Below are 14,426 nucleotides of genomic sequence, written 5' to 3' on the forward strand. Positions count from 1 at the left end.
TGGCTTGTTCCATATTTTAGAACCGTTGGCCTTGTTTTTCAATTTCATCGACGGCCGGTTGCCTTCTCAATTAATAATTAATTTCGATTTCGAAACGGGCGATTATAATCGATATAGCAAAAAACAGTAACTAAAAAAACAACTAATATTAATGCAATAAAACCAATAGCAACAACAATTGTCAACACAATTAGCAGCGCTGAAAGTTGCTGAAAGTTGATTTGGATTAATTTAGTATTTAGCAGTTAAGATACTTTATTTCAGATACTCGCACTTCAAAGAATAAAGTTTGCGAACAAACATGAGATCATCTTTGAATATTTCATAACGTATTTACTCGTTTATTGTTGTTTATTGTTGTTTTTTGTTGTTTTATTCATTTAATATGTTGCTAATACGCAATATTTTTTGTGTATTTTTATTTGAGCATTTGTTATATGTAGATATATGTAGAGATGTGTGTAGATACGTACGTGCATTTCAATAAAAACATTTGAACAAACGTTTTTTATAATTGCGGTTTGTTGCTGTTACTGCTGCTGCTGCTGCTGCCGCCGCTGTTGTTGTTGTTGGTGACCGGGTCTAATACTCAACTTAAGCGTTAAGCGTTAAGCGTTAAGTGCTAAGCGTTAACGTTAACTGAGTTTATGAGTTAATGCCATAAATTGCAACTTTGACAACACTTGAATGGCTTAGTTTAGTACAAGTTGTATATTCAAATTAGCGAGTGAACCAAACCTGTTCGAACAGTGCTGAGCTGAACTACTAATTCCAAGGGGTCCCCACATCTGAAGTATTTTAAAAACATTAAGCTGTCTTTATGGTCTTTAGTTTGAAGATATGACTTAAAATGCTTTCAAGATCAATAGTAAGTAGCCATAAGGAGTGAACTGTATTTCAAAGCATTTTCATTTTGAAAGTTGAGTCTTAGTCGAAGAAATGAAAAAAATTCTACAGAAGAACATGAAGTGGTAAGTTACGAGCACTGTTTATTGGAGAAAACACTTAATCAACAAATTTCCAATATCTCAAAACAATTTCTTCCAAATAGTTTTGGTTGTACATTGCTTTTTTTCTTTAAAGTACCCTTTTAGTCCCTAAAATATCCTGTTATTTGATATCTAATTTTATATTGTCTCCAAAACTATGATGGAAATTTTTCAACTCTCTTATGTTCAGGTTTTTCTGAGTTAGTGCAACTGAGCACTTTTATTCTTTCTTAACATAGCTGGGGGGTTTCTAAAGAGTCCCTCCGTTCTCTGTGACTAATTTATGTATTCCTCATAAGCTTCGCGATTATTCGATGACTGATCTAAGATCTACATATCGCCCCGTACGGCTAGTGACTGCTCTGAGATTAGATAGCCATTTAACCATTTAACAAGATTTTAAGTTTCACAGAAAAGCTTTGTCATTAAAAAGTACTCTATGTTCTCTAAAAATCGGGCATACTCCAATAATATGACATAGTTTTATATTTCATGACAATTTAACTGCTTTTTAATTATAACAAATGTACTGTTTTCCACATGACTTATGTTGTTTCTTGGAACAAAACATCACATCTGTCTTATAACCTATTTATCAAATAGGTACTATGATAATGCTATAATACTAATGGTACTAAATAGTACTAATGATAATACTATGCTAACGTCACGTATTTAGTGTTTATGCTTACAACTCAATGTACAAAATGTTAAGTGATTCTCCAAATAATGTTGAGAAGAACTTCTTTAAATGAGATTAGCAAATTCTTTAATGAACTTAGGTAACTAGTACTTATGTGTAGAAATTCTTTGTAGCATTCTTGATCTTCTGAATTGCTATAATGATATCATATGCTCACCAGACTGCGCAAGAAATAAAATATTTCGTAGATCCCAAAAAATTTGGAACTGAACTTAAATCAATAGTGCAAAATTAAAATCTATAGACTTATTTCATAGAGTCCTGGGACCTCCTTAACGCTTTCGTGAAAACTAACTCGTAAGAATACTTTACAACCTTCTTTACAGAAATGACAAAAACAAATGGAAGAATGATCTTGGCGAAAAGTAGGTTAAAACTGAGAAAGAATACATTATATGTATAAGTTATTTTATATGGCTTTATTAAGAGAACGCTTCAAATTAAGTTACAGATGCTTTTATTAATTTCAACTTACCACTAAAACATTTGGTCGTCGATTATGGATATATAAAATTTTGAGCAGATAAATTCAGATTGAGTTACACCTCAATCAGTATCACATATGCTGCTGGATCAGATCAAATCTCAATAGCTATGGCATGTATGAAGGTTGTTTATGCTTTAGTAGATTTACGACGAACTGATCTATTCTCGATTTGTTCAAAAGGGTTCCTGTGAGCTACGCAAAGCTTATTATTCAATCAAAACAGTTGCAGTTTGCCTCTTCACGTGCTAACGAAGCTGAAAGTCAAGTTTAAATAGTTGCGGTCCAACGCTTTATTAATTTACGATTTGAAAAAAAATGTGTAAATGATCGTTTTAAGCATTTTTTTACCAATAAAGCAAAGGCAACTGTAAGTATTATTTGATACTATATCGTCTGTTGCGGTTAGCGTTTCACTTTGAATAAAAAATAATCTCTATTTTTAAGACTATCGGTGCTATACGTATGCCATGTACAACTATGAAGTGTAGAACTTCCTTAAATCTGTTTTTGGAACATCTTATAGTAAGTTAAGCTTGTTTGAAATACTATTGTATATATGCGTATATACATATATAAAATTTTAATTAGAAATATGTTAAAACTATTTGATTTTAGTCTATGTTATAGTTTAAAAAGAATACGAGAAAAATTTAATATTTGACGTTCAATTTTAACCTTTAAGTTGTTGATTTAAGTTGGTTAAACTTTTTCACATCCTAAACATTTTTTTAAGGTACAGAAAATAGAATAGACACATATAATAATATAGATACACATTAACTGTATCTTACTTGAGTATTGCAAGTATTTGCTTCTGACATTAGGCGGTTCTCAACGGCTGACATTCTGGCTTTCATTTGAACGGCGGAATATCTTCTGTTCGATTAGGGTCTCCGAACCGTTGCGAACTAGTACCCTGTTTATTGAGGACTGATTTATTTGTGATATTACAACCGATGAATACAAGGATTTGTGCTCAATTGAAATTAGGTACGTCAGGCTGCTACTCCAACCTAACTTCAATTAGTTAAAAATGCGGACGACCATCTGAAAGAAAAATGTATATATTAGCTATTAGGATCTTATAGAATTGATATTATCATCTGATTTGCATTATAAGTCTTTTAAAAAAACAACAATAAGCTAAAAATAATGAAAGCAAATATAGGTTTAAAGATTTCTATCTTAATTTTTTAAAGTACACAATAGTAGTGCTTAAATCCAAACACAATTGAGTATATCTACAACTAACCTCTAAATCAAACGTGAATAAATATTGTACAATGAATCTGTTTACGATACTACAACATTTAATATGTATAATATATATATATACAATATATATAAAATAAATCAGCAACATAAAACTAATTTTTTTAATTGTTTTTCCATTTGTCTACTTTTCGATGCACCTATCTCCCAGTTTTCAAACTGGAACAAATTAAATTTTGCATAAGGACATTATGTCACTTATATGTTCTATACATATGTTGTATATTTTATACATATTTATACATGAATATATCCACATGCAGTGATATACGATAATGAAACGTTTATAATAATGTGTGTGTGACGGTTCTAATCACCGAATCTAATCAACAAAAAACCTACATTTGATATATTCTCATTGATCGCACCATAGCGATCAGATATTGTACAAAACAGCTGTTTACGTTTAATGTTTATGTATGTATATAGGATCATGATCCCTGTATCAGTATATAAAAGTTAACAAATGGCAGTTTTCAGAAAATTGAAAATTGTTTATTCTCATTTCTTTCAGAAAACTGACTAGAAATTTTACAAAACACCTGTTCCCAATAAGTTGTAATTACTAAAATATGTTTTTTAATTGTTATTAACAATGTGTGTGTATTATGCTTTCTTCTAGATGGAAACGAATGAATTTGTCAACGAAAATATCTTCAAGGCGCGAAAAGTGCTTAAAGACTGTTGTATATCTTCAACATGTCTTGAAGACTGGATGCGTGAAATGTCTTGCATAGCTCACGCATTCAAATAAAATTTACTATCTTCGCATAGTTGCTATTTGTTGTTTTATTTCTAAATTCTCTTTCCTATGTATGTTCAGTTAGCGTTGCTGTTTTTGGGATTGTGTTTTGATGCGGGCGCTCTCTATGGGTATTTATGGAGATAACGTCTTCAAAGACAATTTTAACAGTTAGGCTATTTCAGCAGTTTAAAACGGGCAATTACCTGTTTGCAAATAACTAAATCTTGATTTCTTCTCATTTTTCACTGCGGAATGGCTAGACAGTGTAAAAAGCGCTGTTTACAAAAAGTTTTTAAATCTATATAATATTGGTAGTAGACGTTATTTCAATATTTATGTTACATATAACAATGTGTGTATTACCTATTTGCTTTAAATACATTTTAACTCTAAATTTTCTCAGAAAAGAGTTGTTTACAATTCGTTTTTTTTTTTGTTGGTGATATCACTAGTACACGATTCTTAATTATCTGTAATAATATATCTGTAGTGAGTCTGTTTCTGACCTTTAAGATAAACAATAATCGGTTGGTAAGGGACTCAATACTAGTTGTTGTCAATAATTTATTTATTTATAGAAACTGTTTCACCAAGCGGACTTGCACGTTTATTGTTGGCTATATGGTATTGTTTGTCTTTCACATCTAAATCACGTCTTTTTTAACTATATAGTTGCACTTATATAGCTTAATATGTTAAATGTCAAGTACTTGTATAGTAATTGAAACTTTGTACTTCACATTTAAATTCCTTATCTAAATTATTTTTACTATATCAGTTAAAAAAATTGTTTTATTTTTACGTGGAAATGATAAAACTAATTTAATCAAATATTTCTATTTAAATGTGTGTTTCTTATACATGAAGTTGCTTTATTCCTATTAATGGAAGATTAATGTGCAGTTAACGATTTCTAAAAATATTCAGAATGATTTGTCATATAATTAAATAGTAAATAATTAACTTTCTTGCATACGAGTATTTATTTAGTTAACAACGCAATGTGATTATATATTAAACACATTGTCATGTCCATGTTATCGTAGACCCGTTAAGAGGCAGTGCTTCACATTCTTTTGTGTATTATGTCATCCTCTTTAAATTAAGAAATTGTGGTATTTGTATTTATGAACCTTCTAATTGGTATATTTTCCGAATCTTGTATGGATTTATAATGCTGTGCTAGAGATGACGTTGTCTGTGTCTACTGATGGCTGGGTTATGTAGTACTTTTAATCAATTTAATTAATATATGGATTGCATTTTAATATATTTGGAGATTAACTATACAAAACTATCTAGTCTAATTGACTTTCTACAATAGATTTAATTGAAATTAGGATCTGCTCGCTAATTTTCAGCACACACAAACATGATGCATATCACTTTTATATCACTTAAAGTACCAATATCGGTCATAATGACATTGAAGGGACCAACGCAATCTGGTCATTATAATCCGTTGTCATTATAAGCGCAAATATGAATTTAAAGATTAAAAACTACAGAAATATTTATAAAAATATGCATAATTCATGAATCATTTTTATTTACATATTACTAAATTATTGTTTAATTTATTTGTTTAAAAAAGTATGTACATATGTATATATCTATATTTGACATATGTATATTCTTATTTACATATTATTTCTCCAATGACAATATACCAATTAATCTGAGATAAATTAAATCCTCGGGATAGTTGTGGTAAACTATAAACTATAATTAGCACATGAAGATATAAATTAATAGAATATTTTTGAAAACTTACCATCCGAAGGTTGCGAACTATCTAAAGAAGAAAATTATTTATTTATGCACATAATTTAATATCCATCAATGTAGGCAATAAAATACTTTCATAAACGGTATTATGAGGTTTTAGATCTCTCTCTTAACAAGTAAAAAACATTTCAAATACCCTATGTAATCATAGAGTGTCATGTAATGAGGTGTGTTAGGCGACTTTCAAATATAGCAGAACATCTCTAAACTTCGATTATTAGCATCCCTAATTATTTAAATCGTTTTGTAACTTCAAAATTATAACTTCAGTTAAATGAAAAAGTACGGAAATTTTTGTTCAGCGATGCTAATATTAGATTCAAATTAACCGAATTAATCTAGAGAATAGGTAACTTCAGAAGGTTGTGTATGAGTACTTTAAAACTTCCAAAGTAAAGTATAGTAAAGTATAGTATAGTCATAGGCCAATGTAAAACGTTTTGAAAATAGAGAACGGAATTGATTGGTGTAGGGTGTGGGAGTATATTAAAACTAGCCCGAGTTACAGTGTAGAAATCCTACTGTAGGTCACTTAAACAAATAGACAATCCTATGCATGACAAATATTATAAGTGTCCAGCATTTGGCGAAAGCTTAAGCTTAAAATTATTATATTTTTTTTCCCGAAATATTTATATAATGGTGGAAAAATTTTTTTGTGTCATCGAAACGTAAAATTAATTGCTTATTGTCCTTAAATGACCGCACCTTACCATTCTTCTCGTCGTTTTTTTTAGTTAGTTTGTATAACTCAGCATCTAACTATTTAAATCGTTATTTTAAACGAAAAATGTAGTTCTATAAAAGTTTTTAAAATTCATATTTTTAATTATATGTTTTATTATGTTGAAGCTGTTTTGAGCTAGTGCATTTAAGCACTTATACTCTTTTTTAACTCGAGGTTTCTTCAAAACCCCTCTCTACACCTTTAGTAGATTAATGTTTATCACTTTATCAGACTAAGCAATAATTGATCTCAGATCTGCATACCTCCCCGAGGAGCCTGTAACCATTTTGAGATTTGATAACGCGGTGTTGGTAAGTCTGTCAGTTTTCGCAAATAATATCAGGGCTCTATCCTTTATGTATTTTTTGATGGGATCAATCTTGATGTCCATGAGGATGTCATTTGTCTTAATGTACCATGATACCTTAAAAAGTCATATATACCTTCTCCTAACAATATATTAGGACATATATATATATATAAATATAAAAATATATTGAATTTTTCATTTTAAGAACTGTATTTTTTTGTTTTACAGAGGAGCAAGAGCGTGTTCAAAAGAAGACATTTACAAACTGGATCAATTCATATCTTTCGAAGGTAAGTTTATAAGACTGGATTATAAGACATATAATATGTATTCTCATAACTATGTGTTTATTTATGTTTTCTATATATACATTTTAATTACATTATCTTCAATAATTTATAAAGACACATTATCTTCCCTATTCTGTGAACTTGACAAATTTGTCAAGTATTAACAATTATTCAAAATTTTCACTTTTCTGGGCAAATCTTGACAAATTTCAAGGCTTAAGTACCTAGTGCTTTTCACCACACTATGGTAAAAAGCGTTTTGTCACAAGAATCAGAAGAGTTGAAATATATCTTCACCTTGTCTACTGTGACGAATCAATAGCATGAAAAACATAATCAGATTCTTTTGCAACATTGTCTTCAATCTCATTCACTGTAATGTTTGCTTTCGTCGTTATATTATACAATATAACAAAAGTGCTAATAAAGAGAGCTGAATTTTCATGCGAATAAAGTAGGACTCTGTGCTTTAGCAAACATCTGAAGCGAGACTTTAAAACGCCAAATGCCCTTTCTGTCCATATTCTGGTAGAACCATGTAATTTATTGTATTTTTGCTATTTGGAGCTTTAACTATTGTTAATAGTCAGAGCTTCAGAGGGTAAACTTGATCGCCAACAAGCCAGTATTATTTTATGTTATGTGTACTACAAATCCATCAGTATACTGGCAGATGAGATGCTCCCGTAGGTCAACAGTTAATAAAATCCCAGAATTTGATCATAGGCAACAAAACTTAATGCTTCTTCATTAAAACTGTGATCGCTTTCCTATTTAGATATAAATATATATAAGTAGCCGTTCAGCATTATTTAAAGGTAGATGTCTTAAATTTCGCATGCCATATCCTTTTTAATCATTTTCTTTTTCTAACAATAATAGTAACAGTAAAATATTTCCTTTCATTTAAACGAAGTATTTTCCACAATATTGTACAAACAATAAAAAAATGCTTGTAAAGAGCATTTTATTATGTGTCGTGCATTTGTCAACTTGACAATTTATTTATAGCACAGAATACCAAAATCTTGACAAATTGTCAAGGTTTTTTTATGTGTATAATATACAGTACTTACGTATATATATTGGACTTCAAGTGATGCCTACTTAGTTGTCCGATTTCCTGGTTCTAAGTTATATATTTAGTTCACCTCAACTTTATAATGATTAAATAAGAAATATTTATAAAAAAAATATAAAATAAATTCTTTTGTATTTTTAGCGTATTCCTCCGCTTCGAGTTGATGACTTAATAAACGATTTACGAGATGGAACAAAATTAATAGCTCTCTTAGAGGTTCTTTCCGGTGAGCGTTTACCAGTAGAAAAAGGACGAGTTTTACGTCGTCCTCATTTTCTTAGCAACGCCAATACTGCTTTACAATTCTTAGCCAGCAAGCGGATTAAATTAGTCAATATAAACCCTGCCGATTTGGTGGATGGGAGACCACCAGTTGTGTTGGGTTTGATTTGGACTATTATTTTATATTTCCAAGTAAGTGTTTACTGTAAGAATTATTAATTATATTATTTGATCAATATACTTATTGATGTTGTTGTTCGTATTTTCTTTAATTTTTCGTATTATAATTTACAGCACGGCCTAACTTAATTATACGTATTCCTTACATTATTTTGCTAATAAATAATGTACATCTTAAATATCTTTCCTTTAAAATAAGTCTTTGAAAGATATTATATAAGTATATAATACTCATTATAAATGGCTTTTCGCCCTATCTGTATATCGAACACTGCGATACTAATTAGGGAAATGATAATAATAATATTGAAATGGTAAGGCCAGGATAGCTAGCTTCGACATTAATAATGATTTCTAATTAATTGATGAATTGTGTAAATGCTAGTCCTATAATAAATTATTTTGAAATTGTAATACATATCATTATCAGTGAATTTTGTAAAAAAAAGTAGACTTTATTCCATAAATTCCTTGAGTCTTCCGTGAAGTCTGGAAAGTATTGACCTCTTACAGTTTTTTTAAATAAAATTTTCTTGATTTCAACCGATATATTTTAGGTTAATTAATAATTGTTTATTTCATTGCACTTTTAAGAAATAGTGTGGTGTAAAATAAACATTATATAGGTAGAGAAACGCTCTTTTTGTGATGAATTATGGTGAGCATCTAACAGCACAGAACATAATCGATGATATTTTCAAATGGCAGCAGTTTATAATGTATGTACTGTATAGTACACTGGGTCTCCTATTTTGATGTCAGTGTCAGCGCAACTGTGCTCATTTTGACGAATACAATCCACTTTTCATCCTTCGTCGTCAATTTCTTTAAAATGGATATTTTTTCCCTCAGATTATTTTTCGGTGATAATATATACGTACATCACGACCACATGTCGTGATACTTTTTATCCTTCTACTTTTTCTCGCACCACCTTGTACGTGATCTATTTTGTATTACACGTTATCAGGGTCTTTAAAAATAGTTCAAATTAATTTTAATTCATCACGGACTCGCAAAAAGACTATTTTTGAGAGTTTTTTTTTTGAGTGAGAGTGTGTAGAACAGATATGTCGAACTTTATTGTGTAGTGAGTGAGGTTTATTGTATTATAATGTTTGATGATTAATAACAATTTAGATTTTCAAAAGAGAGTAACTGTTGCCAAAATTATTTCGTTCTAATACTTAAAAGTTACCAAAAAGTTCTATATTTTTTAGACTACTCAATATGATAGAACTGTGATATTTACTCTCTAGAATTCTTTCTTTCGATATACACTTTCCTTCCATATCAGTAGTCACCCAATTTCTAGTTTTACGCTCCAGCTAAACTCTAGAAAATCATTTCCATTGCAGTGTAGAAACCAGAGATTTTCGATTTTAAAAGTTCTAGAGCACTAAGGCATTACTTTTAAAATTTCAAGTAGTATACGGTAGTGTTGTAAGCCTGCACCTAAACTAATACATTTAAGATGAATTTCGTTTTTAATTTTTATTATTAATATTATTTATATATGCATAAAATCCACAGCTTATACCAATAAAGTAAATTTTTTGTTTATATCTTTTTGATTTTGATCTCTTTGAAATGCAAGCTTCGTAAAAAGAGGCGGAAAAAGTTTTTTGTAGTTATTGATTATGCTCCGCAGGTAGGTTTTTTCACGAAATTTTAAATATCTCTTTTTGTTATTTTTAATTGATGAATATATTTAAAAATATTTAAGCAAACAGATTAAAGAGTAAGTAAATATTTAACTAACACGTGTAGATGAACACGTAAGTTGACAATTGCATAAAGAAAGTAAAGGCTTGAATTGACCGATGTATGTGTATCTATTATCTTGCTAATCTTGATCATCTCGGAAAAAAAAACCGAAAGTAGCTAAGCTTTTAATTCGTTTCTATAGATTTTACCTCTAAAGATATCAACATCATAACATATTTCGGAACTTTATCTAGTTGTTTCTCTAGTATCCTGTAACTATCTCCCTTCACTAGAGCACTATATAACACCAAGTACGTACTATTTTTCCTTTCCTCTAATTTTCCAATCCAAAAAAACCACCAAAATGTCGGTAAATCAATAATAGTTTTCGTTCGTTAGATGATACAAAATACGAATGAAATGCTTGTCGTTCGACTCAGCTACTTCAAGAGACGGGTTTTGATAAATCTGTATACCATATAACTAAATATTTCAAAAATATATACTATATACTCATAGTTCTAAATGTGAAATTATACAACTTGACAACTTACGCATTAATTTGTATTTTCAAGATTGAAGAGAACAGCCGCAACCTTGAGTATTTGGGTCACGGTATAAGCGGTTCGGTTAGCTCTTTGGATAGTGTTGGTAAAACAGCCAGCGATCAAAAAGCTGAGAAATGGAAGCAGGGAGCCAGAAAAACTTTGCTAAACTGGGTCACGAATGCTTTGCCAAAGTAAGTTAATGTTATATAGGTTAATGTATTTATAGATTACTCGATTGAATAAACTTTTTGTTGCAGAGATATTGGTGTTGAGGTGAAAGATTTCGGCGCTAGTTGGAGAGACGGTGTCGCATTTCTTGCACTTATTGATGCCATTAAAGCAAATCTGGTTAATTTAGCAGAATTAAAGAAGACTAGTAATCGCCAACGTTTGGAAACTGCTTTCGATGTAGCAGAAAGTAAATTGGGCATCGCAAAATTGTTGGATGCTGAAGATGTTGATGTACAAAAGCCGGATGAGAAGAGTATAATGACCTATGTGGCACAATTTTTGCACAAGTATCCTGAACCAAAAGTAAGTATTGTTAGATTTTTTTCTCATCATAATTATTGTATATGCTTATGTTATGTTCTTGTTTTGTAGGGTGCTTCACGGGATTCCTCACATATACAACAGGAATTAGAAGAGTTACGTCGTTTCTTGTTGGAGAAAGTAGCTGAATATGAGCCCATGGTTAATAATAACTCTTTTCCCCGTGACTTTTCTGAATATTTAATTGCACGTTCAGAAGTCGATGCGCATTTGCCACTTTATAATCGTATAAAACAATTAATGGATAGTCAAAGTGGATTTTTGCAAGTACCACGTCAGAAATGGGAAATTATCACCGAGCTTTGGCAACGAGTGCAATATCAAATGATGTATTGGCTATGGTTGTTAGATTCTGAATTGCCTGGTGAATTTGGTATAGTTGGCAAATGGTTGGCTGAAGCTGAGAAATTACTTTCCGACAATGAAATTCCCACCATGATGAATGAAGAAACTGCTTCTGTTATAAGTAGAAAGCTGGAAGAACATAAGTTGTTCTTTGCTAATTTGCCACGTATAACCGCTATGTTCGATAATGGTAAGCGATCACCAGATGTGCAAAAAGTTCCTATAGAGCAACTGCGTAATATGGAGCGACGTCTACAAGAGGTTCCACCTAAAGCAGCTGAGCGAAGAATTCGTTTAAAGTTTTTGGAGCACAAATGTTGTTTGATTGCCTTCCTTAATTTAGTTGAAAATAAAATGAAAGGCTGGAGTGGTAAATATGGTTACGAAGACAAAGTATCTCAGCAATTGGAGCAATATAAGAATTTCGTTTCACGTAATAAAATCTTCCAAGAATTTCAAAAGGCATTTGTTGATATGCAGCAAGTAGTCGATGAGTACAAACGTGATGGCAAAATTAGTACAAAAGATGTGACTGAAATTGATCGTTTCATGTTTGAAACAGAAGAACGCTGGAAGCGAGTGTCAATGGAACTTAAATGCTGTCAAAATTCTTTAGAAGAGGTTGTGAATTGTTGGAAAACATGGAATCAGTTAGCACCTGTATGCGAAGAATGGTTGAATCTAGCCGAAAAGAAAGTAGACAGCTCCGAAGATGAGCGTCTTGATTTCTTCCAAGATATTAGTATTTGGAAAGACAGATTCCATAGTTTAGCTAATTCTGCCAATTATTTAATTGCTTCTTGTGAAGAATCAATTGCGTATAATTTGCGCCAAAAGCACGGTGGCTTATCAGAAAGATTTGAACGGCTTTTCGCTAACACAAAGCAATACATGCATGCGGGTGATATAATACGTACTCGTCAAGAATATAAACAAGGTCTTGAAAAACTGTCTCAGTGGTTGCGCCATGCTGAGCAGGTACTAGAACAAAGAAAAGTGTTAGGCAATATGGAACAAATTCAGAAATATGGCGATGAATTGCAAAAACTAGCTGGAGAAATTGATGATAACGAGGAACTATTTAAAACTATAAGCAAAAACTTCCAGAGCTTAATACAGGATCTATCTAGAGATGAAGTCGATAAAACAATGAAAATATTAAAACAGGAGAAAGAGGCATTAGTGCGCGTTCGTGCACAAATACCTACTAAATTACATCTTTTCCATCAATTGCAAATTCAGCAGGAGTCCCTTGAGGCGGGTCAAAAAGAAATTAATCAATGGCTTAATGAAGCTGAAAATCTGTTGAGCACATATACCTTGTCGAGAGGCAGGGATACTTTAAATGAAGAGCTCAATAAGCACAAAATATTTTTCTCTCGTACTGTTTACTATCGTTCTATGTTAGAAAGCAAGAATAAAGTATTCCAGAATTTGTTGAAATCAGTAGCTACTGAGAAGAATATAGACACGACTCAAGTCGAGCAGAATATGCAACAATTGAACGAGCGATTCAACTATGTCATTCAAAATGCTCAACAATGTGAGCAACGTCTGATGGACACGCTTAATTGTTGGAACAATTTCAATGAAAACGAACGTGTTGTAAGTGAATGGCTCTCACAAGCAGAAACTATGCTTACGGAAAAGCATATCACTTCGAAGACGGTGATAGAAACTCAGCAATACTACTTTGAAAATGTAAATGACCGATGGATGTACGATCTGGTACAATCTGCTCAGGATTTACTTAAGACTGTACCACCGCCAGAACAACAACCAATTGTACAAAAAGTTGAAGACCTACAAGCGAAATGGCAAGCAGTACTTGGTCAAGCGCCTTTGCATTTAACAAAACTTGAATTCCGTCTTGATGAATCAAACTTCTACGATGCATTGAAGGGCGTCGAAAAGGAGTTGCATTTAGAGCAACAAGCATTGAATCGAAATGAAGATGTTGAATCGATACTAAGGCGAAACGAGAGATTCTTTCAGCAACAAGATGCTTTTCCGGTAATGGAAAAGTGTCTTTCAAATATGCAACGTCTGGCTCAACTGTACGGAGCTCAAAAACCAACAGACTCAAGCCTCGAACAAGCTTACAAAAACGCAAGGTCTCAATGGCAACATGTTTCTGGTCAGATCGGTGAGATGAGCAAAACACTACAGCAAATACCTGCACAATGGGATAGCTATCATGAGAAGTTCAATGAGATGGTCGAATGGATGAATATCGTGGACAACAGTCTGAAGAACATAGTAAATGAGGTTAACAGTATGGAAGAATTTGAAAAGGAGAAGGTGGTTTTCCAGGTAGGCATTCATTAACAATATTACTTTAAGTTTGTATTCACTAAATGCACAAACTCATAAAAACTCTTTTAATTGCCATGCAGCTTAAGGAACTTGTGGTATGAACTTTTAATATATTCCTTCAAAAAAAAAAAATTAATAAATAAAAAGTATAGGGAACCATTAAA

At 31.5% G+C, this 14,426-nt stretch overlaps 1 protein-coding gene across 9 annotated transcripts in view; it reads left to right on the forward strand.

Moving 5' to 3' along the window:
- LOC119687571 (nesprin-1) overlaps positions 1-14,426 on the forward strand; it is a 138,257-nt gene that overhangs the window by 25,912 nt on the left and 97,919 nt on the right. For all 9 annotated transcript variants that reach the window (XM_038101925.1, XM_038101926.1, XM_038101929.1 and 6 more), the window contains 5 exons: positions 7,250-7,311; positions 8,534-8,806; positions 11,077-11,240; positions 11,307-11,583; positions 11,653-14,259. In XM_038101925.1, coding sequence (XP_037957853.1) covers positions 7,250-7,311; positions 8,534-8,806; positions 11,077-11,240; positions 11,307-11,583; positions 11,653-14,259 — 3,383 coding nt within the window. The remainder of the gene's footprint in view (positions 1-7,249; positions 7,312-8,533; positions 8,807-11,076; positions 11,241-11,306; positions 11,584-11,652; positions 14,260-14,426) is intronic.

This window comes from Teleopsis dalmanni, chromosome X, assembly GCF_002237135.1.
Source record: "Teleopsis dalmanni isolate 2A chromosome X, ASM223713v2, whole genome shotgun sequence".
Lineage (NCBI taxonomy): Eukaryota > Metazoa > Arthropoda > Insecta > Diptera > Diopsidae > Teleopsis > Teleopsis dalmanni.